Below are 27,478 nucleotides of genomic sequence, written 5' to 3' on the forward strand. Positions count from 1 at the left end.
CTGCATGCCGTCACCTCAACTTTCAACGCCGCGTCAAAACACAACTCATATCGCCATTCCGCATGTTGTAACAATTTAGTTGTTAGGATCATTTTGAAACATTCCCAAGTGGGTTTTTCCCATTTTTATCACTTAAAAAAAGAAACGATCAAGTCTATTATTGAAAAAAAATCTAAATATATTTTTAGATGTTTTTACTTTTTGTTACAGAGCAAACCGATTCAAGCAAAAACAGATCTCTGCCAAAACCAGACACATAGACACAGAACTAGTTCAAAGGATTATTAAGATTAACTGGTTCCAGACCTGACCCCCATACGTGGTTTTACGCAAAGTGGGATTCCTTATTCATAAATGGAATATTTTCAAACTTAAATAATCCAAAAACCTTAACAAAGCAGTTTGTAACATTATTAGAGCCCTGCAGACATGAAATAACACCCCTATAGTCCACTTTACGCTTGTATTAGCCAACAAAGTAGACATAATGAGAGATTGAGCGTGGTGTGACATCACCCAACATTACAGTACGATTACTCACACCTAGTGACTAGTGTAGAATACTACGTCAACGTCATTTTGCAGTGTTGGATCTTCATTCAAATTGCAAACTGCTATCATCCACCTCCCATGGTGACATTTTGTTAGCTAGTTATGCATCCTACACTACTAGGTTATTTTTGCTGCCAAGCTGATCTTTGAACTCTCTGAACTTTCCTGCCACCATGTCTCGGCGTGGCGGGGTGACGCCGAATCAAGTCATAAAACGCAACGGGAACGGACCACAGAAGTAGGCAGTAAATAAACGGGAGCTGGATTTGGGACAAGAACTGTTGACAAAGTCCATTGAAGACGGAGAAGAACGGAGCATTTTGTCCCCAGTGGTTCTTCCAAGCACCAGTTTGTGTGTTACGGGTTGATCTGGTTCTTGTCTTCTTTCCTCCTCTTCCGCCCGCAGTCAGTCCAAGTAAGGTCAGATCCAGGGGCTTCGTTTTGGGAACTTTTTGTGAGCTCTTTTGGGCCACTTGTGGGAGTTCTCTCTTTGCTTTCACCAAGCAGAACAAGGAATGATCCTGGTCAGTCATGGCACGGAACCAATAAAGACCAACCTGTGTCCTCCATAGTCTACTCACTTTTATCCAAAGCTAAGAGGTCAATTTCCACAAATATTCCGACCCCAACGGGATTCCGCCTCCAGCATCTCCCCTTTTCTCTTCCTGGGAAAACATTTATCTTGATCACACGCTGAACGTTCCCGGTCACCACGAGACATCAGGACTTCCCGATCGCAAGCGTAGGGGGGTAGGCGGGGGTCACGGCGAGTGCGTGGACTCGCTTGATTCCCATGGACCTGCTCTGATGTCATGCTTGACTTCCATGCGGGAGCGCCTTAAGAATCCCTTCTGATGAGAGGTTGAGGCCCACAATTAAGGATTTGGGTTTTTAAGGCTTAAGTCTAACTCCGTTGTCGCTTTTCCACTGCATGGTACCAGCTCCACTGCACGGTACCAGCTCCACTGCACGGTACCAGCTCCACTGCACGGTACCAGCTCTACTGCACGGTACCAGCTCCACTGCACGGTACCAGCTCCACTGCACGGTACCAGCTCTACTGCATGGTACCAGCTCTACTGCACGGTACCAGCTCTACACAGCTCGCTTTGTGGTGCTTTTCCACTTCCAACAAAACAACAAAAATGGAGGAGAACAAGAGTCTCTGGATGGGGTGTCAAAAAAAAAATGAATGAAACAAAAGCAAAAATTGAAAAAAAGAGCAGCAATCTGGTACGCTGTGGTATTTTTTAAAATGGCCCTCAAGACAACAAAATAAATAAACAATTAAAAAGAAAAGCAACAAATAGAAACATTTTTTGAGCAAAAAGTCATCATATAATAAAACAGTTGTAATCTTAGGGCAGGGGGTTTCCAAAGTGCGGCCTGGAGGCCATTTGCGGCTTGCAGCTTCTTTTTTATTGCTCGTGGCACATTGTAGAAATAAAATTAAACCCCAAAAAACAGCAAAAATGGGGAAAACTAGACCAAAAAGGTAAGTTTGGAAAGAGAATAAGCTAAAATGTTTTTTTTAGCCTTTTTTGCAATATAAACAATATATAATAATAATATTAAATTCTGACTTAATATTACAACTTTTTTTTTCTCTTAGTATTTTATTATTTTATTATTTATTGTAAAATTTACTGTTGATTTGATCATTTTTTAAGTTTTTTCTTCAGTATTTTTGTGAAATTCACAGGTCACAGGTGAATAAAAAAACAGCTGCAAGCCACAAATGGCGTCCTGGGCCACACATTGGAAACCCTTGTCCTGGTAGTAATGATTAATATCTACAGGTAAGACATAGGAAAGCTATACTGTCTGTTATGTATGAATAAAAGTGTGTTATGTTGCAAATCGTTAGCATCCAAGGTAAAGCGGCTCGGACTCGGGCAGAGTCGGCCAAGTGGCAGAGTTTTTCTTAGCTATTTTTTTTGTTGTTACGCGTACGTATGCAGATTTTCAACAGATGAAGTGAAAGAACCCAGGAAATGCATTGCTCGACTGCAAAAGCAAAAACATTGCAGATGCTTGATGGAGCGTGAAGGTACTAGCTTTTTTGTTTGCAAGAGGAAAATAAACAACACACGGACCTTCAGGTTGACCTCTCTCTCCGTCTGACGTTTGACTCCAACCTGGCTGAGTGAGTGGGAAACAAACAAATGAACAAAAAAAACAGTCAGAAAGAACGTTATTTGTTTTTCTCTGTAAATATTTCATCACTCGGCCTGCAGGTCAGACCACTTCTCCTCATTGGCCTCAAAACCATGGAGAGACTTCCTTCAACTGAGCATTAAACACATCTGCCAAGCTGATAAAAAAAAGTAATCAATTAAAACTTAAGAGCAAAAAAATAAATAAAATGATAATAAAAGTGTGAAAAAATACTGAAAAATAAAAGAAATTAAAAAATGCACAAAAAATAAATAAAAATATATATTTTTTAAAAATTTAATAACAAAATTGTGAAAAATAAAGCTCAAAAACAAAAGTAAATAAAAAATTACAATGATTTAAAAAAAAGTGGGTCACAACTTGAAAATGTGGCTTCCAGGTTGAGGCCATTTTTGAACAGCTGCTGTAGGGAACACATTTACAGCGGCCCACACGAGCACGATTGTGTCCACTATAGTGGCTCGACGAACTGTTACAGTCACTATAGGGGTGTTATTTCATGTCTAGAGGGCTCTAAAAAGCTTATATAGAAGGTCATAAACAGATTTCTTTAAGCGCTAGCTATGAAAATATTCTTTCATTTCTAAATAAGGAATCTGGATCTGGGTCTGGAAGCAATTAACGGCGATAAAGGAGGGATTGACATCATGTGGTAATATTTGTGTTGGATATGAAAAGAGGCGGTGATCATCAGTGTGGCCCCACCTGTCCTTGTGCTCCATGTTTTTTTTTTTTTAATGATACTTTCTGCCATTTTGTGTCCCGCAGGCATCCCGCAGCTCTGAAGTGAAGAAGTGGCGCTACCTGCGAGGACACAAAGGAGTCTTTATGTCAGTGTTTTCCTCCAGATTGCAGCTGTACGCTCACAACATAATCACTTTAATTCCACAGTCGCTCCCTGATTCTTCCTCAGGCGCTCGTCTTTTCACACATCAAAATACAGTTTGTTTTTTTTTTTTAATTCGTCTTCGGCACCTCAAGATAAAAGTTGTTTGTCCAGGTTTTGTTCTCTACACTTGGCTTGTGGTTTTTGAAGAAACAAGCTCAGCTTGCGGTCGCCTCGTTCAGCGAGCCAGTTGAGAAAGGATGAGTCATGACGGCGTGTGAAAATAGATTTTACATGCATACTTACTTGGCTAAGCACATCATACCTGCAAACGGGGCGTCCAAAGTGGGGGGGTTAGGTTGCAGGAAAAACTAAACTCTCGAGAGGAACATTTAAGTAGAATATATATATATATATATATATATATATATATATTCAGACAATAAACTTGTAATATTGTGAGAAAAAATATACATGCAATTTTAGGAGCAGATAGTTAATATATTATTAAAAATATATGATATATTTCAAATTGACATATTAAAACAAAGAATTTTTTCAAATTAGGTTGAGCAAAAAAAGTCATAAAGTTATGGAAATAAGGACAAAATATGATGGCCATCAAGGCATCACGATGAGAAAAAATATTTACAAGAAGAAATGGATGAAAAATATAGATATAATTTTACAAGAATAAAGACAAAATATTAAGCCAAAAACGTCATATTCGGGAAAAAAGTTGCAATTTTCCAAGAGTAATATTATTAAATATTAGCAAGTCTTGAATTAATGGTAATATACTGTACTGAAACATTAAAGGATTTAAAAAAAGTCATAACATTAGGGGAAAACTAGGAGAAGAATTTCATATCAATCTATATTGGGTATAAATGATGTTTACAGGACAAAAGTTGAAATACAAACCAAGTCATGATATTACGAGGTTAAAGTCAAAATGTGAATAAAGTCATCATTTTGAGAAGAAAATTTGCTGTTGAAATTTGTTAAATATTTGCCAGATGGTGTATTTCAAATAAATCCTTCCATCATAGAGCGAGAGAGAGAAGAGTGTGATGTTGTTAAAGAGATCAGTGTCTTAAACACAAACACTAATTTGACACATTTCTTTTGCCCGCATTATGTTTCCAGTGTGTGCACAGGATATGTCTGTTTTGCCCTCTCAAGGTCGCATACACGTATATGGGACAAAGGGGCCCCTCACATCCTGAGGTGCAGGTTTGATTCCCGCCAGCCATTAGGGTTAGAAAATGCAAACACTTCTTTTTTCGCTTCAAACGTGATGACGACGCAAGGGGATGATGCATGAGGCGCTCTGTGCTTTTATTGCGCACTCCATCAAGTCTGAGAGAGGAATGAGGCGGCGAGGAACCCCCCCCCAAAAAATAGACAAACTGTTCCCTCCCGACATTTATCTGAATTTCATTAAAGTTCAACTGCAAAAAAAGGGCGGAATAATAGACTTAGTAACATGGCGATACGTTCATGATAAGAACACTTACAAAGAGTGCTGCCTTCGAAGCTGCTGGGAAGCCTGGACGTTCCCTGTCAAACAGACAAAAAACATGGCTGATGACCTGGATATGTGGCTGTTTCTTTCGTTAGGGAATGCTTTGTACGACTGCCTTGGAAGATACATTTTTCCCTGTGCTATTTCTAAACACCGCCTTCAAAGCTCAACCATTAAATATACTTTTTAAATTGTATTTTAATGCTAGATGCTAAACAAACATCTGATCAAAATGTTCAAGTGGACCTATTATGCTCATTTGTTGGCCCTTTGTATTGAGTTACACACAATAACCAGCACACAAAGCTTTACAGTTCTTCCAGAATCTGCACCTATTCGGCTGTTTATCTTTGGATTTCGTGGTTCGCCCCTAACTTCCTTCAGGGCTCACTTTGGTATCGTTTAACATTCTAACTACATGTATAGGTTCCCTTTAAGACCAGTTGAAAAACTGCAAGAGCATCTGATGGTTATTGGACCTGCACGTAACAGGAAGCAACTGTTTGAAAACAAACACCTGCACACAGCTGCAGATATCTGCTGCAGAAAAGCGCACCACAAAGACAGGCAGCTCTTAAATATAATAAGACGCTGTAGGTAAATGAGTTCATATGAAAATATGCAATAATTGAATAAAAGCTAAAAGTGGATAATAACCTTGTACTTCTATGAGTGTCCCCTTTAAGTGTCGTCTGTTTGCACTTGTTGTCTGAAGACAAGATTACCGAGTAAGAGTAAGACGTTTAGTGTAAACTACAAAGTCACACGAGGTAACTGGATCAGTGTATCCTGACTGGGGGCCAAATGAGCGGAATTAGAAGAAGAGGAGGAGGAGTAGGAGGAGAAGAAGGAGGAGGGAAAGGAGGCCTGTGGCTGTTTGCTCGGTGTGCATTCCATCTTTTGGCATTTGTCATCATTTGGTCTTCATAAAAGTCATCTCAGCGCCCTTCTTAAACAGAAAAAAAAGCTGTGGGATGTGAAGTATGCGATGTTTGCACTTCAAGGTCCCGAAGGGCAATAGTTTGCAAGTGTTGAGACTTGTTCGTCTAAAGCTTATGCTAAAAACTGCACCTGACTGTCGGCCTGATGAGCGTAATTAGAGCCGTGTGGTCCGCACGGGTCTCGCTGCCTGCGATGGAAAACTCACAAGTTTTTGTAAACAAGGAGGAGATTACGCTCCGTGTCCAGGAAGTCAGGACGTTTTCCCTCCTTGAGCCCTAAATGTGTGACACGCTGACTGGGCCGGGCATCGGCGTGCTTATCTTTAACGAGCACGCCCGCAGAGCAGCACTTTACTGCAGCAGGCCTGGATAACGCTCATTGGTGCTTGAGCGGTGAAGATAGCATAGAACATTCTCTTGGTGTGTTCCGTCAACAAGCTCTGAGTCATCACTCGGAAATGCAGAAGCCCTTCAGGGGCTTATATATTTAATCCCGCTCCATATCTGCTTTGAATAGTTAGCTGAGTGGAAAGTTTTGTTATCAAAAGGTACGGGTTCTTAAAGGAAGATGCCAACTCGGTTTTTAGAAGACTTCCTGTTTCTGTCAGGCGTGAGACAAGAACATAGCGCGGTGTGAAAGATTGTTTGCCACACAGTTACAAGGGTTCAGAGATTGAGCCCTGAGGGACACCTTCTCAGTGGAGATAAGATCAAAAACATTCACACTGTGGGTAAAATAATAACAACTTTACGAGTCTAATCATTAACGAGCGGTTTAGACATAATTGTGTCTAATTATTCACGCAGTCATCACATCCCCCGCTTCAATTGGGTGTTTAATGGCTTTGGCTATCTCAGAGTTCAAGGCTCCTTCTGAGGAACTGCTTATGTCGCTTTTGGGAATGTTTATGGAGGTTAACTCCCCCATCTTCACCTTTAACTCCCCGCTGGGGGAAGCAACCTCGCTCCCTTCCAAACAACATGGGAAGTGGGTGTGGGTTGAAGAGGAGTTGAAAGTCCTCCAGAATCACAAACCATCGTTTACGGCGCTAATCTTTCTGGCTCGCGGGTGGCTTCCGAGGGAGTCTTTGAAGGAGGCTAAGGAACGGCTCGGGCCTGGCAGAGAGTTTGGCGACACATCGGGACTTGCCTTGCAGTGGTTGGCTGTCTTGCTTGCAAACAAAGAGGGGTTTCATGCGCTTTGGTCTTGGCAGAGGCTTGGCAAGGAACAGCAAGACGGAGCGAAGCATCCATCATCAATTAGCCCTGCAGGAACATAAACAACAAAGACAGTTTGACACAAAGACAGTTTTTTAAACATACACTGCACAAAACTTTCAGGCAGTCGTGCTGCAGTGCGGACGACAACCCATTGATCAATTGTCCTGCTTGGGTTTTCTCAACCAAACCTGCTGCAAAAACCCTCAACTCCACAAACACAAAATGCACGCAAATCATTTTCTCAGGGAGTTTAAAGCGTCATTGCACAGCACAGAGGTGCAAGTGCACTACAGACGCCGATAAATTTCTATTTAGTCACGGGGTGTTTTGATTGGCTCCCGGGGGAACGACCAAGAGCATCTATGGCTTTTGTCACATGACCTGATTCCAACAAGCCTTCCAGGGAAGGGGGCCTAAGGTGACGAGGCAGTGCTTGGACCTCCCTCGGGAGCAACAAGTGGATTTTTTTTGGGCTTTCCCAGGCTGGGACAAGACTCCTTCCTGGTCTTTTCCATTCTTAACGTCAACATTTGGAGGATCCAAGCGGACGATCTGTGCAGTTCTTCTCAATGCTTGGATTTCATGTGTATGTAGACAAGTGCTGAAATATTTGGGTAATTTGCCCAAGAACCACATGTGCCCATGTGACCCCCATGTGGTCACAAGATCATTGTTCCTCTGGGTGCTGAAGCATTCCCGTCCCCTGCCAAGACATTCCATCAGGTTTCATTTAAGGACCGATTGATTCAGACTCCAAGCATGGTCATCAAAGTTCTGGACGGGCTCTGAGTAGGATCCACTGTCCAACCAAATTTGAGACTTCGACTTCGACACCCCGATATTTACTTTTGTAATAGTTACTGTGTGTTTGCTAGCGACCCCACCTCCACCCACTGAGACAAAGAGATGGTAGGAGCGACAACATGGCTGTTTTTCCCCGTTTCCCGTTTTTTTTCCCCAAGTTCACCTGTGAAAACGTGCTGGGAATAAATAACAAGTCTGCCCGGAAAATACTAGCCACCGGATGCAGCGTGTTGACTTTAAGGTACTTTTAATGCTAAACAAGTCACATTGTTTTGTTTACTTTCCACCGCAACACCGTCATAGTATCACTATGCACTTGAACGCACCACCAACGTGCTCCAACAGCTTTTATCTTAATCGCATTCCAGGTGAATTATTGATAGAGCCTAATCCCGTTCCTAATAAAACATTTGCCGCTTATAAAGAGCCGCATGGAGGATAGGCCACGGTTCGTGGATGAGACACACAAACTTTTTTTTGAGTGGGAGATTTAAGCAAATATAGAATTCTGCAAAATGTTACTCTTTGTCACCAAACATGGTTGCAAAATAAAGACACACCCATGGGGGGGGGGGGGAGTATATACCTGCAGGTCTTTTTTCTTAAAAAAGACCTGTTGACTGTCCATGAATGTGTTTGTACAATTTTAAGTCATGCATTTGAACCGTTTTAAAAATGCAGAAGTGCAGTAGAAAGTGCAAAGGGGGGGGGGGGGGGGTGTTGCTTAATGCAAGCATGAGGAGGAGGAGTCTCCAACCACCCTAAAGAACAACTCCCCTGCAGTCAGTATCTCAGCAAATTCTGCATCCTAGAACTTCTCCCACCTGAGGATTTCATGTATCTTCAACTAAAAGATGACGCAATGTGACTGAGGAAGAATGAGGAAGTCAAAGTGAGAGGAGAAAATGAACGACACGACGGTCCCGCCGAGGAGCTTCCAGCCGCCCACCATCCCGGTGATCATGTTCATTTTCGGGGTGGTGGGAAACGTCACGGCCATCGTGGTGCTGCGCATCTCCCGCAAGGAGCAGAAGGAAACCACTTTCTATACGCTGGTGTGCGGCCTGGCCGTCACCGACCTGCTGGGCACCCTGCTGGCCAGCCCGGTCACCATCGCCACCTACATGAAGGGCTCCTGGCCCGGAGGCGAGCCCCTGTGCCAGTACTCGGGCTTCATCCTGCTCTTTTTCTTCCTGGTGCAGCTCAGCATCCTGTGCGCCATGTCGGTGGAGAGGTACCTGGCCATCAACCATGCCTACTTCTACAACGAGAACGTCAACCAGAGGCTGCCCGCCGTCGCGCTGCTCGCCATCTACGTCATCAGCGCCGGGCTGTGCGCCCTGCCCGCCATGGGTCTCGGCCAGGTCAAGCGGCAGCGGCCGGGCACCTGGTGCTTCATCGACTGGCACGACAACCGCACGTCGGCGGTCGCCTTCAACCTCATGTACGCCGGCGTCAACTCGGCCATCGTGCTGGCCACCGTGGCTTGCAACGTCATGGTGTGCGGAGCCCTCATCCTCATGCACAGGCGCTTCGTTCGACGCACGTCCCTGGGCGCCGACCGGCGCCGCGTCTCCGAGATGCAGCTGCGGCGTCGGCGCAGCCTGGGACGCCTGGCCGGAGCCGAGATCCACATGGTCATCCTGCTCATCGCCACGTCGGCGGTGGTGCTCATCTGCTCCATCCCCTTGGTGGTGAGTAGCGGCAATAAGTTCGAGTCCGGACCCGCACTCGTCGGCCACTTCATTAGGTACAGCCGCACAATCTCATGAGATGAATAACAACACCGAGTGTTATATCGCTAGAAATCGAGGACAAAACGTTTTCGGGGACGTTGCAACATTTTTGGCTTCAAAATATTGCGTTATTATAGGGACACACTGCGTAATACTTCACTATGATGCACGATGCTGCATACTTATTTAAAAATAAGAGAAATAAGGCCACCAAATACAGGTGGCATCTCAATAAATTGTAAAATATTTGAAAGTTCAGAACTTACATTGGAAAAAAATTACATTCTACATATTCACGACACGCAAAATGGAAAATCAACTCATTTTGCACCCTATTCTCATTCATTGACATTGCACCCTCATCACAGAGGATCCGTAGTCCCGTTTTTGTTCCAAAATATTAGAAAGCACCCCCAGTATTGTACAAACTACAGGCTCCGTAATCAGGTCTTCAACACGAGCGAAGGTTATTATCTTGGTATGGATTTTAGCGTTGGACCACGAGATTGAATATCTCAAGTCAGAGTTTTGATGAAAGCTACTCTCGTCTCGTCGCCAGACTTCACTTTCGCGCTTCACGTGTTTGTCCAATGAAAAAAAATTCCAGCATCTGTGAGGAGGGTCAAAGGTTACAGCCAGACAGCCTGAGCGTGTTTGAGTCTTTGTTTAAAAAAAAAAAAAGGAACTAGGGGAAAACCTGAAGTTCGTGATGAGAGATTGTTTGAGAGGGAAGTATTTTTCTGGTTCCATGGTCCTCTCTGTAGGTCAACAAAAGTTTCATTTGGGAACAGTTTCTCTTTGCAAGCGACGCATCTTCAATGTGTTCATGTACGAGACAGTTCGTTCCTTGTTTATCGCGGTTAATTGGTTCCAGACGCGACCATAAAAAGTGAATTTTCATAGAAAAATGATCCTGTAGTAAAATTCAATATTAATAAATATACTATTTGTGTACTTGTAGCATAGAAACACAGGTTTTTAACATTATTAGAGCCCTGTAGACATGGCATAACACCCCTATAGTCACCTTTATGCTCCTATTCTTTGTTTACATTACATCACTGCTGGGACACAACAGATGGCTGATGGAGCAAAGTAGTTAGTCTCTCCAATTTCCTTATTGTAAACTTCAATATTTCACACTGAGTCTATCTCAGTCATGAACATTCTTCTCTGCTGGCTCAGTAGCCAGTCCCCATGCAGTGTGAAAAGTAATGTAACCTAACATCATGTCTCATAACATTACTGCTGCCTAGCGACGTATGTATAACTTCATTCATTCATTTTCTACCGCTTTTCCTCACAAGGGTCGCGGGGGGTGCTGGAGCCTATCCCAGCTGTCTTCGGGTGAGAGGCGGGGTACACCCTGGACTGGTCGCAAGCCAATCACAGGGTACATATAGACAACCATTCACACTCACATTCGTACCTATGGACAATTTGGAGTGGCCAATTAACCTAGCATGTTTTTGGAATGTGGGAGGAAACCGGAGTACCCGGAGAAAACCCACGCATGCACGGGGAGAACATGCAAACTCCACACAGAGATGGCCGAGGGTGGGAATTGAACCCTGATCTCCTAGCTGTGAGGTCTGTGCGCTAACCACTCGATCGCCGTGCCGCCATATGTATAACTTATCTTTCAATATTTGTTGACTAATAATAGGCCATAATCAACCATGAAACAGCAACAATTTATTATTGAAGAGATTGAGACTGTGCATATCTGTGCAAAAGTCTGAGGGCAACATAAGATTTGTCGTTCTTCGCTTGTGGCGGTCAAAACAATCTGAAACCATGAACGCCATCACATGGAATGAGACGCAATGGACGGAAACGAATAAGGAGCTACAGCTTACTGCAGAAGAGACTGAGGGCACGTAGTCGCTAAGTGGTGACTGCAGGGCGTCCCGGCAGGTCAAAAACCAAGCTCTTGGTATACAAAAGAAAGTGAACTCACACTGGTGAAGAAACCTGGTGTATGTTCATCCTACTGGATGGTAGGATACGTAGCGTGGAGCAAAATAGGTACGTTCGGGTTGTTTCTCTCAGATGATCTCGTAATAAAGTTGCTTTATTTTTCCTCCTTCAAGCTGAGGATCTTCGAGAACCAGCTGAAAAACCAATCAGAGGAGTCTACGGGGCTGAACAAAGACCTCCTGGCCATACGCATGGCCTCCGTCAACCCCATCCTGGACCCGTGGGTCTACATCCTACTGCGAAAGACCGTGGTCCTCACGCTGATGAAGAAGATCAAGTGTCTCTTCTGCAAAATAGGAGGGGGCAGGCAAGGGAGCGGCAGGCAATTCCGCTGCGCCGACGGACGTTTCTCCTCATCCTCCATCGTGTCCCGGGACTCGCCGTCCTTGGTGTCGCGGGAGCTGCGCGGGATGGCGTGCACCTCGCAGACCTATCTGTACCCAGGTGAGGTGAAGGCGGTGGGCAGGATGGGTTCATTTCGAGAAGGGACAGACGGAGGCTCCAGCCCACCTGCCGGGCAGACGTTACTGAGCGCCCGGGGGGTCAGGGGAACTCCTTTGGAGGACACGGCCCAAACGTGGCCCACGGACGAGCACCCGGTGCGATCCAAGCCGACTCTGCACATGATGCTCACAGATGAGACGACCAACATCCAGGAGAGATGCATTTAAAGACCGACCAATGACTGAAGGCTATGTCAATATCTTTCAGGGACTTCATACTGTCAACTGACCACAAAGACTGAATGTTCAATTCTCATGAGTGCCGACTGGACTTGCAGCTAACCCCCACACTCGTCACTCCAAACCCTGCCATCCGGCCGGGCAAACATAATCTGTCCACCATTCAAGTCCTATTTCTTTGGATCTGCCGCTACCTGATCCCATGCGTTGTTTCCCACTGGAACCGCCGTGGGAGACAAACAACAAACCTGGAATTTGAATCAAGTCATTTAAAACCACCCAAGTACAGCCACATTATAGCCACAGATCTACGTCAGCCATGACTCTTCTTCTCTTGTGGGTTTTCCCACCATTGATCCATCTTCTGTCTGTCCAGCTATGTGCATGTCCATCGCACCCATCCCAACGTTTCTCCAATATCCATTCCATTCCTGTCCATGTACTGGTACTGGTCATGACCAGAGACCACCAGTTCCAATGCTGCATTTCATTTCCGAGGGACAAGTCAGTCGCTGGTGTTGAACTGTGAATGCTGTTGCTAAAGATGCTCCATTATTTCAAGTGTGAAAATGATGGGATTCTCTTCTCTGTGAGAAGGTGACAATAGTTTGTGGGTTGTCGTTTCTACAACGGTAGTTGACCGATTCGTGTTTGTTGTGTGTCACTGTAAGCTTATTTGAATGACGTCCCTTTCCATAAGAAGGCAGCTATGCAGGAGTAAAAGCCACAATGAAAGGGACGCCATGAACCCTCACTCTGTGATTTCCATCTTAACACAATTGCGGAATTGACCGATAAAATTGGAATCTAATGTTAATCGCGGAATCGCACGAAACTTGACAACTTGTGTATTAAATGCAGGGGAGTATTTCTCCGGCGAATTGCGCAAACACAAACCCGCCCCCTCCCAAACTAAACATGTCAACACGTCAGCCTGAAACACTGGCAAACGTTGGCATAAAATCTTCGGAACTCAATCTTGGGATTAGCTTAGTTTAGCAGAGCTTGCGGCCTTCAAAATATTGGTAACATCGTCAGTACATGGGTGATTACGTCTTCCTTGTCACAAGCACGGCCATTACAGTTTGCTGAGGATTTTTTCGCAATGTTTACTGAAATACTCCAAAATTGGCCAACGGTGTATTGCAATACAATAAATGTAAGGATTTTTGCATTTCATTAAGGGACGTTTTGTTTAAAAGTACACAGTCTATGCTGTAAAATAAATGTAAAAGGGAAAAAGCGGAGTTCTGAACGGATTTCATGGGGCCCTAAAGTTAATTTACAGATTTACAAATTATTTGCATGACTTTGGACAAAGTGACAATTGTGTTGTATTTCCTTGTTTAGCACCTTAATGGTTGTAGAAAGTGGGGATTCCAATGATACACAAACACAATGTTGTACAAAATATAGCAAAAAATAAAGTTGGATAATAAAGGACGTGTACTTTTACTGTTATTTCTTGCAGACTGTTTCGGTCGACAACCTTAATAATATCATCTACGGGAACATGAGAACAGTCACAGGCCATGTGACTTACTGATCCTGGCCACTCATTGATCTGATGACAGAGCAATGAGGTCACGCTACAAATGAAGTTTAGGAGTGATCAGTGTCATCATCATTTGAGTTATATAGCTGGAGTGTCGGCTTAATCGGCTACTTCCTTCCGTTGTTGCCAGCGGTGCCTGGGTCTATGCAGTCCAAAACCAGAACAATACGCCATTGTACACGGCCATGGTCTTCAGGGTTCTGACTGGATTATAGAGGGTGAAAGAGATTTTCATTCTACTCAAAAAGGTAATTGGAGAGGGCTCTACCTATCTGATACGCTCCCAGCATTAAAAAAAGCAGCAACAAAAACCTCTAAGACGAAAAAGAATAGGAAGCAGAATAAACATTTGATCAACTTTATAGCATCACAAAGCTACCCTGACCTCCAATGGTCCAATCTTAGGAACTCTTTGCATCCCATATCTTCCATACAATGTGTGTGTGTGTGTGTGTTTAAGACAGATCACTCCTCACTCCCTCAACACACACAAAGATGACCTTCATTTATCTTATTAGGATTATGTAACCTGTTTTTTTTTTCTCTAAAGTTTCAGGCGTGTCCCGGACAAGGGTGTGAGCATTTGCAGCTCATACTTACATACACGCTTACAAAGCTTTCATTGACATTACTAGTTTATCTCACTTAGCATGATAACTTATACAGAGGTGTTTTGTTTTGTTTGTTAAACAGAAGTTCAACTTTATACTTTACGATACTACTCGTTATACCAGGGGTCTCCAAAGTGCAGCCTTTTTTCTACTTGGCCTGTGGCACATTCTAAAAATGTCAGTTTCACCCCTTTGTATGGAGGAGTGGACGCCTATAGAGCAGCTACACACAATAGTCATGTGCGACTGCACTGTTTCCAATATTTTGCCCACCCAGTTGAACAACATGAGGGTGAAAATAGGAGATGCAACGCAATTAAATGTCTTAGTGAAAGCTTGTCAGGTGGTGCACGTGTACCTAATGATGTGGCCTGTAGAGCGTACAGTACGTGCTGACGATTAGGAAATCAGTCGCTTGTGAAGCATTTGCGGAATCCGATGGTTGCCCATGATGATGTTTTCATGTCACAAAGTGGCAGCGCCTGACCAAACCTCATCAGATTCTCGCTTTGACAAATCGCTTCAGCGAGGGGACCGCCTCCACATCCCCATGCCCCCCCTCGCAGGCCGCCTCCGCGTTTTGGACGTTCCCCTCGGCGTCCACCACCACGGCGGTGGCCCTCATCTCCTCGTAGCGCGTCTCCCGCTCGGCGACGGCCACGCAGGCGTCCAGGACCTCGTCGGACTCAAAGTCAAAGTCCTGCTGGAGCTCGGGGACGTTGAGGAGCTGCTGCTTGACCTCCTCCTCTCGTTGGGTCTTCTCCCTGGCGGCCGCGTTCTGTTTGTGTAAGGTCCGCACCCACGCCAGGTCCTCCTGCCACAAGGCGCGCTCCCACGGACACAGGTGGACGGCCACCTGGAAGGACCTCAGCGCCTGCACCAACACGACACACACTCCCTAACGTTAGCCTCCAGGAAAGCCTCTTTAAGGACCACCGTAAACCATAAAAGAATGTGAGGAGCAGGCTGTGTACCAATGAAAAAAAAAACAGCAGTACACCAAAAATGGCCCCTGGGCCGCACCTTGGACACCTGCGCCATGGCCCGTTTGCTAAGCGTCGCTAATGTTACTGCAGTGTCGGGTCAGACCGACAAGCACCACACTTGATTGCCACAACAATAGGCTTTTATGGCAGGTTGGAATGATCCCACAACTGGCACAATAATCCCTGACATCACTTCCTGCCCCCCCCCCCAAAACAACGCAACACACAAGTCTTATTTTCTCTTATTACGTCTACTACATCAGGTAATAAAAGTGTAAAGGTGACTGTAGGGGTGTTATTTTACATCTAGAGGGCTCTTATCATGTTGTAAAGTGTGTTCCAGGTGTAATCAGTTGTAATCCTACTTTATGGACATTCACTTGTCAGGGTCATGTCTGAACGCAATTAACCGCCATAATCGAGGGATTTCTGGACTTTTTAGTAGTCACTCTTTGGCTGGGCTATGTTGCACACGCGCATGCAGGGTGCTCCTTTCAACTGGTGGAGTAAAAGCAGTGAAGACCTGAAGACCATTTTGGGGCATACTATGTGACTATGCGAGCCATGCATAAGGATGCAATAAGACATGCTGATGAAGCCTAAATATTAGGACACCACCTGATATGGTTGGCATAAACACAGACGACACACCTGCAGACATGCAGATTAAAATAGAAAAGCGGCATGCGGAATGATTTCACTCCAGCTCCACTCCGACATGTTGATGCCGACAAAAACGTTCCAACTGGATGGGACAAGTCTGGCTAAAAATAGACCCCCCCCAATCTTCCCCACCCCCTGCGGCCTTCCACCTGGCCGCAGCTTTATTGTATGTGAAATGTCTTTGTTAATCTTTGTTTGTCTTTGGCGCTGCTGATGACTTTCAAGTCCTCCTATTGTACACGTCGGCCGCTGGAAGCCTCACGGGACAGCAGGAGCCGAGCGGGACGGTGATAGGATTGGTGGCGTACCTTCCTTTGAAACTCGCTGCATATGCACATGCGAGCATGCAGGTAGCTGCATGTTCCGTGAAGGAATGGGCGTGGGGTGTTTGTGGTAAACAGTCGTAAGCGACGCATCTTAACGGCTCGTTCCAACTCAACGGCACACACAGCAAAACTTGACATGAGAGGAAAATATTCCAAAGAGATGATTGGTGACCAAGGTTGGTCAGCTCACTTGCTCAATCTGAGAGAAAAATGAAAGAACACCTCCTTTCTATTAATATTTATTACTTGTATTGTTTATAAATCTAAATAAATATTTTTAAAAGCTAAATATGAATACTAATATATTTAAACATAAAATATATGTATGTTAAAAACTAAATATAACATTATTTATATATAATGTAAAAATTATATTCAGCTGTTTTTCAAATATGAGTACACATTAATTTTATTCATATAAATATTCATATATTTATATTTTTTATATATAATATATATAAGCCATGTAAATATGATACAAACATGATATTTTTATTAATATTAGTATTAGAAGAAACACAAACAAGTTTGTTCTATTATTAATTGTTCTAATTAAATACTAATATTCAATGGCATTCTAAAAAGTAAACGTAAACATGCTTCTTTTCTCGGTAGCCAAAGCTGCACCCAATCAACTCCCATTCCCCACCAACGGCGGAGGACCTGTCCCAACGTGCTACCATTTGTTTCAAGTGGCTATAAAATTCCCTTTCAAATTAAAAGCAGCCTTCTTCCGAAGTGCTGTTACGGGTCACACTCACCAGGTCCACTTCCCCGAGACTCAGCTGGGCACGGCCCAGCGTCTGCCAGCCCTCCCACCACAAGGGGCGCAGTTTTGCTGCCGTCTCTGCCGCCTTGACGGCGGGGAAGACCTCCTGGAGGATGGTCAGCACCTGCGATGAATTCACAATATGAACACATGAACGCAAAAGCGTAGAACAGGAAGTAAATGGGTGGGAGGAGGGGCACACCTGGGCTTTCATCTCGTAGAGCAGTGGGTCATCTGGCGTCAACTGAATGGCCTCGTCCCACTTCTTGATGGCCTCCCAGTGCCTAAAGAAAACACACAGCGGTCTGGTTTAGCCACAACAACTAGCAGCGTTGGTGCTAGCATATCACAAAGAAAAAAGTAGCGCCAAATGTCTCTGTGGCAGTGGAAATGTATCCGTGGCGGGCCGCCACCACAAGCCTTTACTAAGATAATAATGCTTGGCTTTGATGGACCCTGTCAGAGATGTGTTTAGTATTGTGGTTGGTTGCACATCCAAACTTGTCTGCAAACACTGCAAGTTGTACAAAAGTGGCGGTGAAGAGAAACCGCAGTGCCTTCAAACCGGACACCGCCGTCAAACAAAATAACATAAAAAGCAAAGGGAGGAAGGAAGGGGAAGTGCTGAAACTGCAAGCAGCCGATGAAGCAAAAAAAAAAAACGGGGGCCCTGCAACAACACCATGTGAGGAAATGAAGCAATATTCGCTTCTGTGAACGTGGGTCATGTGGGGCAAGGTGAGAACAATCAGGACGTAAATGACACCTTGTTGAGAATACAAAATGGCTCAATCCTGCTAAGTTATGAGTAACGCAGCCAACGTGCCAAGCACACATACGGTGCCTCAACATGACGGCTTGTGGAAACGAGTGGCTTTAATAAATCCATTGGTAGTGCACTTATAGTGCACGCTGTCTGGTCAGAAGCAGGTCAGCTGAATAGGTTGCTGTGCTTCTAAGTGCTTTTGATGGGCACGTAAACCTGCCACGCTATCAGGAAGTCACATCTGCATGACGAAGCCAGACGCAATCCCCAGGACTGCCATTAAGGAGCATTATTTCCCGGGCATAATCGACTTTGGCCTTTTCAAATGCAATTATGAGGCAATTGCAAGGGCAACAAGCAGAATGACATCCTTTTGAGTGTGAGTGTGTGTGTTTGTGGTTGGGGTGTGTAGGGGGTTTACAAAGTAATCATTATTTAGACGATAAAGAAATGCCAGATATACCATGTCTACCAAACTAATAAACAGAATAGAAAATTGATGGTTTGGAATTAAGTGTATTTGTGCCTCCCTTCAGGAAGTAGCCTCTTCTCTAATAGACGCCATAGCCCAATGACTGATTTGGTCGTCAACTTCAATAAATAACCCCACAGTCTTCCGTGGCTGTACCGGATGCTACAGGGATGGGAACTTTTTGGCGATTTGGCGCCACCTGGTGGACAACTTTGAGTAAACGCCCTTCACGTGAGAAGAAAACGGGCTTTTCCAACACATTCACTGACCTGCCTTGCTCCGCCAGCAGCGTCCCCTCGTCCTTCAGCCTCTTGCCCTTAGTCGCACAGTCCTCTATAAGAATCTCCCGGCGGCGTTTAATGGCGTGTAACCAGTCCACCTCCTCGTCCTGCTCTGCGACAGGGTCTGCAGCCTTGTCGGCCTCTTCGAACTGCCGCGCCGCCGACTTGGACACCTTCTCACCGACTTTCCTCTTCCAGCCAAAGGAAGCCATTCCGGGTGTGAGGCGGATTTCGCTTTAACCGCAAACCTCCTCTTTACCCTGTAGGAGGGGAACATGCAACTTCATTACCAACAGCAATGTCGCAGTCACTACTTGCTAAACGGTCAATGAGACAAAAGTTGTAGTTGTCTTAACCAAAACATCCGGGGCACAACTAGCTAAGCTACCTAACGTACGCAAGCTAACATTCGCTATAACTTACAGAAACACATTCTTTTGAGTTGGTTTGGGTCACAAAACATCACATTGTAAATTTAAGTGTACATATCCTCTCAGTTATCAACACACGCTGTTTGAATTTTGAGAGAAAAGCTAATAGTTAGCCAAGTTTGTTGTCGCTGTCACGTCGGATGTGTAACCCGGAAGTAAACAGGAATGCCCGTCCCGGAAGTAAATGTCTAAGGAAACTCATACTCTATTTATCGCTCGCTAACGTTCACCGTAACTCGCCATAAATACATACATTTGAGTTGATTCACAGTCACAAAACACTTACTACAGCTCATCCAATTGAAATGCACAAGTCCATTAGATATGAACACACGCATTAAATTCTGGGGCGAAACATCACCATATTTGTCGTCTCTTCGGACACGAACATAAATGCCTTAAAGAGACACGAACCCCATTTAACGTTCGGCGTAGAGCCTAGTCCGTGACTTAGGTTCAAGTCTGCCGTGCATACAAGTTCTAAACGTAAATACATTTTAGAATAACGATCCATTAAATGACTGAAAGTAACTCCACTGCTTACTCAGCAATCTTTATTCAGTTTGACTCCACTATATTTGTTCTTTGACATTTCACAATTTTAATATACAGTATATATTAAGTAAGCCATTGGAGGTTTGTGTGCAATTTAGCAGTTTATTAGGCAGTTGTGTATACAAATGATTTCCAACACTGTCCATTCAGATATACACTGGTCAATCAGATTGGGTCCCTTTACACACCAAAAACAAAACAAAAATGTATTAAAAGCAGTTTAGACCATTTCAACGCCAGTCTGTGCTTCTCAAAAAAAAAAAGTCAAATTTTCACACATTCATCCTTCCCACAAAACCCACCATGTAAGCCATGAGCAGTTTTGTCATCAGCACTGGAGAGTGCACCCTTAAAATTAAATGTTTTTCTCTTTATCCTTAAGGACCATTGTCATTATATTCTATCAGCTCTTGTTTAAAGAAAAAAAAGTGTTCAGTCCAGACCTGGCCCACTGACAGAAACAAAACATCTGAAATGTAAAACACTTTGAACAACCAACTTTTAAAGCTGTCCCCAAAAGCGTGTGTATGACAGTCAAACCAAATTTGATGGTACATATTTCCAAGCGCCAGTCACTGATAAAAGTCAAAGGTCCGCAGTGGTTTGGCAAAAACGAAATACTCGCTGTAGCTTTTGTAGCTGAACGGTCATTTCTATATGAGCCTCAAAGTTAGTTTTACATTTTTCTCAGTTAACACTCGGAATAATGGTGGGCCTTCCACACAAACCCAGCCATGACTTCAAAACATTTGCACAACAAAATGACAGTACTGATAACGATAAGGCAATCCGACAGATACAAACTAGACATGAAATGAGATTTTTTTTAAGAACACCAAGGGAGCTCATAGATAAACGGGTGACATTCATAAGCTTGTCTGGTGTAACTTTTCTTTCAGCAGAACGAGCTACCCCTTTGTTTTGCTTTTAAAGCCTTCTTCCAAGCAGGTCAGACTTTGCAGGAATGTGAGGGAAATCCGGTCGTGTTCTCCTGCTTCTTTCGTCATTTAAGCGCCCATGTGGAGGGGACACGCGTCGTGGGTTGGCATTTGTGAACTGAACGTAGGCAAAAGGCGATTCTTCTTAGTCACGACACAAATTACTGCTGAATTATTTGTCACAATAGTAATAAAATAAGAATAAGCCGATATAACATGTAAGAAAAAAGTAAAGTGTCATTTTAATATGTGACACTAGAAAAAAAAAGATGATATATCTCAGGATATTGACTGTCAGCTAGCAAATACCTTCTAAATGGTAAAATCTGCGTATTCATCTAGAAGGACACTCAAGTATGATTGACAAACGTAAGTGATGATTTAAAAAGCAGAACAGGTACTCTTCAGCAATAGAACCAACATATGTCCACTTACTGATGAATATGTTGACTTCTTTATATATATATATATATATATATAAATATATATATAAAATGTCGGGGACAAATTAGCGACACTGACAGAAACGTGAGAAGTGGGGTGATGATGAGGCCGTCCCTGACTAAAGACACAAACATTAGGGAGGATGGGGGCGGGGTGGGGGGTTTCATTGCACTTCCTTACAGTCCGGTAATGAATGCGGCAGCCATGACGGCGCCACAAAGCATCCACGCCTCTATCCTGATCCCCACCGAGAGCAGCAGGAATTAAAGAAAGTTGTGCAAAAGTGCTTCTTCCTGCGTCCTATACGACCGCCACTTGAAAGCCTTATGCCTGCTGTGGCTTCCTTCAGGGAATGAGAAAAAAAACAAAACAAAATGATCTCACTCTATAGTACTGGAAGCAGTGCTCACGCGCTACAGTACAGGAAATTCAGTGTAATCACTTTTTAAAAGGTGGGCTGTTAAATTGATCGGGAAGCTGCAAAAACGCTCTCCTAAATGCTGTCAGCTCTCAACCTTTTTGTCGTCCCCCGCTAATCTCTCACATTCCCTGCCAGCTCAGCGCGCATCCCTTCACCTTTCAGGAAGCCTGCATCAGTGCCGTCGGACCGTCCTCAGCCGGGATGGGCCGAGCCGTGAATTGCATGCTTATTGCTATAAAGACACTCGGGAGAGCAAACAAGGCTATAGCGATTGTTTTGCGAGCTATCGTGCGAGCAGCTTGATCAGGTTAGCGCACATCTCAAAGAACTCGATGGTGTGGCTCCCCGGTCGAGGCACAGACGGGACGTCGGCGCCCCCCGTAGAGTCGATGGATGAGGTCAGCGACGAAGCTAACGAGCCCTCCGCGGGGGCCTTGGGGGGCGCGGATGGTGTGGCGCTCGACTCGGCACCCTCGGCGTCGTTCTTTATGGCGGTGCGGTAGTTGCCCACCGAGCCGGAGCGGAGAGGGGTTGCCGTTCCGGATTTAGTTTCCAACATGTCATCTGGAACACGCAAAAGACAAAGTGACTTCGATCATTACTTCTGTACTTCCTGGTCGTTTAATGACGATGGAACATATTATTCAATATGAATGGAATGAGCACACTCTGCTCCACGGAACCTCCCTCCATCCAGGCTACAGATTTAAAACTACACGTCTTTGCATTTGCACACAAAAGCTTGGCCGTGGCTTAAAGGTAAACGACTGCTTGCATCTCGGATTTCATTGAGGTTCTGCCGTTCACTTGCAGGCTGTAAAAGCTAATATGAGTCAATCATTGATCAAGTGTGTGCTGTGCCTGCCCATGAGCATGTCTTGATGGGAGGGAATACGTTAGCAAAGGTCATCACAGAAGACAATTTAATGATTTGACTTGATGCAAAATTGCATATTAATGTTTTTGTGTCTTTCGTCTTTTGGATCAGATCAATGTGAATATTAATGTAGGAGAAAAGGGAAGACAACACAATCCCAAATAATGAGTGACATATTAACACAGCCAGCAATTGCAACGCTCTGCCAATATGTCACGAACGTGTCGTTCCTACGTACCGTCTATGCTACGGAAGTCGAGGAGGTAGGTTCTGCTGTCCACCTGGTAGAGTTGAAGGCTCATCTTGGTTTGCATGCTCGTCACAGGGTTTTTCCTTCTCACGCGTAAATAATAGGGATTCACCACCTGAAAGCGTTCAAAAGAGGATTAGTATTCAGAGGCTTTGAGATGAACTGAAGGTAACTGAAAAGAAACATTAGGACGATCTGATGAAGGTACAAGTACATGACCACCACAACGTATGCCACTGTAGTGTGTGCGTGTGTGTGTGTGTGTGTGGAGGAGGGGGGGGGGGGAGGGGGGGGCTCACCTTCCACTCGTAGTCCAGCTGCTTCATGGCACGACACACCTCCGTCATGATGTCGTTCGGTCGACTCTGGCTGCGGATCCCGAGGTGCCACTTGGCCCGCCGCACGCCCTGGTGCTTGGACTTCTGAGGATTGAGCTCATCCAGCGTGTGGCGGGGCCGCGGCGGCGTCTCGGCCACCAGGAAGGGCACGCGCTCCGGGTGGGGCTTGACCACGGAGGCCACGGCCGCGCCGGACGATGACAGGTGCTGGTCGTCCAGGAAAGAGTCGGGGGGGCTGGAGGCCAGGTAGAAATCCTTGGCCTCGCTCATGATGCGGCGATTGTCGATGATGAGGTGGTAAGCCACGGCCAGCGGATCCTGGTGGTTGCGGCTGTAGATGCAGGCTAGCACCTCCTCCTCGGTGCACTCGAACTTCTCACACACCTCCTTCAAGGCCTCGTCATCGATCATGTTGTTGCTGTAGGACGGGTCCTCGGGGAACAAGTACTTGGGAAGGTCCTGTTTGAACCAGTCGTCCTCTCTGTTGAGGAAAGACCAGATCGTGAAGGCCACGATGAAAACAGCAACGCTGACTCTGTCCCCTCACCTGATCTCTTTGATGGTGGCTCTCTTCATGGGGTCCACCTGCAGCATGTGTTTCAACAGGCTGATGACGGCAGGGTTCAGATACTGCGGAGTGAAGAAGATGCCATCGCAGATCTTCTTAAAAAGCGTTGGCACATGGTCGTCGTCGAAGGGAAGAGTCCCACACAACAAGGCGTAGAGGATGACCCCGCTGCTCCATATGTCCACCTCTGGGCCAGCATATAACCTGACAACAAGAAGGAGGGGGAACATGCAGCCATTAATGCATCCAGCAAGTTTGGACGGAGCATGAACGAAACTTTACCGTCCTGAGATGACCTCAGGGGCCGCGTAGTTGGGAGAACCACAGCTGGTCCGTAGGAACTCTCCGTCAGACATCATGTTTGATAAACCTGCACAAATGTCAGGGATTTAGCAGGAAAACAAACCACAAGAGTTACACGGATTTCTGTTCAATTACAATGTATTTTTTTAAAGAAAAAACTGAATATGGTGCAATCATTCATCCGTCGTTTATCGCTGTTAATTGGTTGCAGACCCGACTGCAATAAGTGAATAGTTAAGTCATACATTAAATATAAACTGTTTAAAATCTTCTACATTCTAAAATTGTGTCTAGAGTACTCTAGACACAAAATAACACCCCTATAGTCACCTCTATATTTGTATTACTCAATATAGTAGATCATTTCAGATAAAATTCATATTAGACATAAATAGTAATAGACACGGGTTAGCAGTTCGAGCAGTTCAGTTTTTTCCAGACAGCGTATGTCCTCCAGTGGCTATTATCTCATTAATGTATTGTAACGGCGGCTTTAAATGGCTTTACACTCGTTTAATCCAATAAAGTAGACAACATGAGAGTAAACAAGCCTTTCAAGATGTAAATAAAACTCCTGCTCATGTGTGTAAACAGTAAACGTGTTCCCTCAGGGACCCAGGTCAAAGCGCCCCACTCACCAAAGTCGGCTATCTTAGCATTCATGTGCGCGTCAAGCAGAACATTTTCCGGTTTGAGGTCCCGGTGCACCACCATGTGCCGGTGGCAGTAATCCACCGCTGAAATAATCTGCTGGAACAGCCGACGGCTCTCCTTTTCATCCAACTGTGTGAGCAGAAATTAAGTATGAGGCGAGAACCTTCTCTCCGTGTGACTCACAAAGCAACACCCGGTGTCGACAGCACCGACACTCGGCGTGTGATAAAATTGAGCCTGATAAAATGTGCCATTGCACTGCTGTGCTGCGGGACATTTGACAGCATCCTCCACGTACCTTCCCGTTTTTGCAGATGTAGTCAAAGAGCTCTCCCCCAGAGACGTACTCCATCACCATGAAGATGTCTGTCGGGGTGCTGATAACCTGATACCTGAACAGAACATCAACACAATCACTCCATGGCCACAACATTAGGAACCCCAAACATGACACGCGACCCTAAAACATAATGGCTGCAGTGCTAAAGTGAAACTAAGTTGACTTTGTTTATGCAGTCTGCCCCAGCGTTCAACATGCCCAGCCAAAGATGGGATCTCACTCTCACAAAAGGAGTTTACATTCTTGTCCATGAATGACACGACGGAGCTGGTATTTCAGCAATCTGCCACGCCGCCCGCTTGGCCTCAGATTCCAGTTCACTTTTGATGATCTAAATATGGACGTCTACATGACTGGAGACGGCTGCCACCAGCCAAGGAAGTAACATTTTTGCAGTTAGCTGTCAAGTGATGCAAAACTGTATTTAAGAGCATAATGTAAAGTTACTGATTGGGTGCCGCGGTAGACGTGCAGGGGCCATATTAGGGCCAAGTTTTGTACTTGGAGAAAAAAAACAACATTTGAACCTGAACATTCCGGTTTTGATGCTGAATGTTGAAAAAGCACATCAGTGTATTCAAAATAAAATAAGTGCACAAAAAATAATCATTCACTTTGAACAAATTATTTTAATTTTTCACTTTCATATTTTTGGTATTTGAGGTTCTGTTATTTTTTTCCTTGTGTTGTATACAGTTACAATTACTTTTTCTCCCACTTTCAGATTTTTTTTTTCTAAGTTGACCCCCCCCCAAAAACTTTTGGGTGAGGAAACTGAGAGGGGTGTGTAATCATGACAATGAGCTAGCTTAAGGGCCCTCCTCAATCACGCTGCCTTCAGAGAACGTAGGAACTAAAAGAATTCTAAACGCAAGTGTGCATGGTGTGTTGAATAAAGACATAAAATAGTCGAAAACAAGGCAAACGGTGTCAGCACGACAGAGGCTGCTGCAAATAAGCAAGCTTTTTTTTATAGTACACCTTCTCAAGGAACAATACTACAGTATAAACTCTCAGGATAAACACGATGGTGGCGGGTCAGACGGTCACGGCACGAAAACCCCCCCATTAAACGCTGGAAATAGCTCAGTGGTCGTCAATAATGTGGCGGCAGGGGGATTACGCAGCGGCGTGCAGGGCGTAATCTCCGACTTACAGTTTAATTATGTGAGGGTGCCTGAAAAGCTTGAGGTTCTGGATTTCCCGCCGGATCTTTCCCACTACGTCCAAAGTGCGGATCTTCTGCCGGTTCAGGATCTTCACGGCGACCTGGTGCTTTGTCAGCTCGTGCTGACCCACTGAGAGACACAGAAGGGACAAACGAGGAGGCGTGGGTGAGTGCAATAAGGGTTAAAACACAATCCAGAGGGGGTCTGAATACAAACCCCATATCAAATATGGAGACAAAGTTGCTGAATTGGCAACACCATGCCTCCTGTAACAACATATTATCTTGTAGACCAGATGCGCATGAGGTGCAGTGAGTTGCAATGCAACAAGCTGCATTCACAGCCGCCAAAGCAATTACATACAAATGTACAGTAATGTACATACACAATGTAAACAATCAAATGTAAACAAGCGTGTGTTCACCACCTTGCTTGGAGTTCGTCTGCTAATCAAAGACACTGTAATTACAACGTTTAGCAGGAAGAATAACTGAAAGACCCCGAAGTGTGTAGTTTCGTGTTTGCTACTGCAAATACCCTTGCTATTTATGGTAAAAGTCAACTGGAATGCGCCTTATAGCGCCTCAAAGGACAGTTTCATGTTTTGAAGCAACTTCCCTCAACTTCACAGTGTGGACTGACACTTATTGGTTGCGTGGTTTAACATTTAAATAGCTACAAGTTGACAGCAGTTGTTCAAAATGACCCGTGGAACTATATAATTAGCCCCGTTAGTGCTAGCATCCATTCGGGAGCGACGTTCACTTCCCGGTGGTTGTGGCGAAGAGCGACTTGTGGCTCTCCAGCTAACGCACCCGCCCCAACTGCCGAGACACAAAACCAGACTAAATGCGTTATTAAGTGCCGTTTCTCTCCGTGCCGGACCTTCGTCCAAGCCTCGCCATATAAAGTTGTGAGCAACGAGGCGGCCGTGACAACAAGTAGCCACGTCTTCCTGGATGACAAGTTAGCTAGCAAATGCAAAAAATATATAAAACATTAGCCTCCATGCTAGCAGCTTCTCCGGCCATCTTTCAGTTAGGAAGGAAGTAAGGGTGCTCGTGCGCGGCTTTACCTTTCACCTTCCCGAACGTGCCCTCTCCGAGCGTGTCCCCCAGGATGTAGTGTCCGATTTTGACTCTTCCCTCATGCTTGCTCTTGTCCGTCGCCATGTTCCCCGCAGTGGCCTGGCGCGCTGGCGGCTCCTTGGCTAGCTGAGCGCGGGCACAGATGGACTAGTGAGCCGCCGACAGCCTCTGCTCCGCACGTAGTGGGAGGGGCCGCCGCTGGTGACGTAGCCTCAACGTAAAAT

At 44.9% G+C, this 27,478-nt stretch overlaps 3 protein-coding genes across 4 annotated transcripts; 1 reads left to right on the forward strand and 2 right to left on the reverse strand.

Moving 5' to 3' along the window:
• Positions 1–8,822: 8,822 nt before the first annotated feature.
• Positions 8,823–13,915, forward strand: ptger4b (prostaglandin E receptor 4 (subtype EP4) b). Its single transcript, XM_058050610.2, has 2 exons — positions 8,823–9,744; positions 11,880–13,915. Exons 1-2 carry the CDS (start codon positions 8,956–8,958, stop codon positions 12,435–12,437), a joined length of 1,347 nt encoding a protein of 448 aa, XP_057906593.2. The 5' UTR covers positions 8,823–8,955; the 3' UTR covers positions 12,438–13,915.
• A 433-nt stretch (positions 13,916–14,348) lies between these two features.
• On the reverse strand, positions 14,349–19,474 carry ttc33 (tetratricopeptide repeat domain 33). 2 transcript variants are annotated; one of them, XM_058050624.2, is made up of 5 exons: positions 19,302–19,474; positions 18,867–19,138; positions 17,562–17,643; positions 17,352–17,483; positions 14,349–15,489 (listed from the first exon to the last, which is right to left on the reverse strand). In XM_058050624.2, the coding sequence occupies exons 2-5, from the start codon at positions 19,088–19,090 to the stop codon at positions 15,112–15,114; spliced, it is 816 nt and encodes a 271-aa protein (XP_057906607.2). In that variant the 5' UTR covers positions 19,091–19,138; positions 19,302–19,474; the 3' UTR covers positions 14,349–15,111. The 2 variants fall into 2 exon arrangements, with proteins under 2 accessions (XP_057906607.2, XP_078650166.1); XM_078794040.1 differs by having other exon boundaries at positions 18,867–19,474.
• A 472-nt stretch (positions 19,475–19,946) lies between these two features.
• Positions 19,947–27,457, reverse strand: prkaa1 (protein kinase, AMP-activated, alpha 1 catalytic subunit). The gene is made up of 9 exons (XM_058050585.2): positions 27,242–27,457; positions 26,154–26,295; positions 24,956–25,049; positions 24,642–24,786; positions 23,983–24,070; positions 23,680–23,904; positions 23,094–23,613; positions 22,783–22,909; positions 19,947–22,231 (listed from the first exon to the last, which is right to left on the reverse strand). Exons 1-9 carry the CDS (start codon positions 27,336–27,338, stop codon positions 21,951–21,953), a joined length of 1,719 nt encoding a protein of 572 aa, XP_057906568.2. The 5' UTR covers positions 27,339–27,457; the 3' UTR covers positions 19,947–21,950.
• Between the last annotated feature and the right edge of the window lie 21 nt (positions 27,458–27,478).

This window comes from Doryrhamphus excisus, linkage group LG10 (assembly GCF_037039965.1).
Source record: "Doryrhamphus excisus strain RoL-2023G ecotype Guam linkage group LG10, RoL_Dexc_Guam_v1.1, whole genome shotgun sequence".
NCBI classification, from domain to species: domain Eukaryota; kingdom Metazoa; phylum Chordata; class Actinopteri; order Syngnathiformes; family Syngnathidae; genus Doryrhamphus; species Doryrhamphus excisus.

Excerpts from the sequence above, each read along its gene's own strand:
- ptger4b (XM_058050610.2), top strand. The coding sequence starts at position 8,956 with ATGAACGACACGACGGTCCCGCCGAGGAGCTTCCAGCCGCCCACCATC. Across the intron at positions 9,745-11,879 it reads TCTGCTCCATCCCCTTGGTG|CTGAGGATCTTCGAGAACCA; the intron begins GTGAGTAGCGGC and ends TCCTCCTTCAAG.
- ttc33 (XM_058050624.2), bottom strand. The coding sequence starts at position 19,090 with ATGGCTTCCTTTGGCTGGAAGAGGAAAGTCGGTGAGAAGGTGTCCAAG. Across the intron at positions 17,644-18,866 it reads CTGCTGGCGGAGCAAGGCAG|GCACTGGGAGGCCATCAAGA; the intron begins GTCAGTGAATGT and ends TGTTTTCTTTAG. Across the intron at positions 17,484-17,561 it reads TCTACGAGATGAAAGCCCAG|GTGCTGACCATCCTCCAGGA; the intron begins GTGTGCCCCTCC and ends AATTCATCGCAG.
- prkaa1 (XM_058050585.2), bottom strand. The coding sequence starts at position 27,338 with ATGGCGACGGACAAGAGCAAGCATGAGGGAAGAGTCAAAATCGGACAC. Across the intron at positions 24,787-24,955 it reads ACATCTGCAAAAACGGGAAG|TTGGATGAAAAGGAGAGCCG; the intron begins GTACGTGGAGGA and ends CTGCTCACACAG. Across the intron at positions 22,232-22,782 it reads CGACTTCCGTAGCATAGACG|ATGACATGTTGGAAACTAAA; the intron begins GTACGTAGGAAC and ends TGCGTGTTCCAG.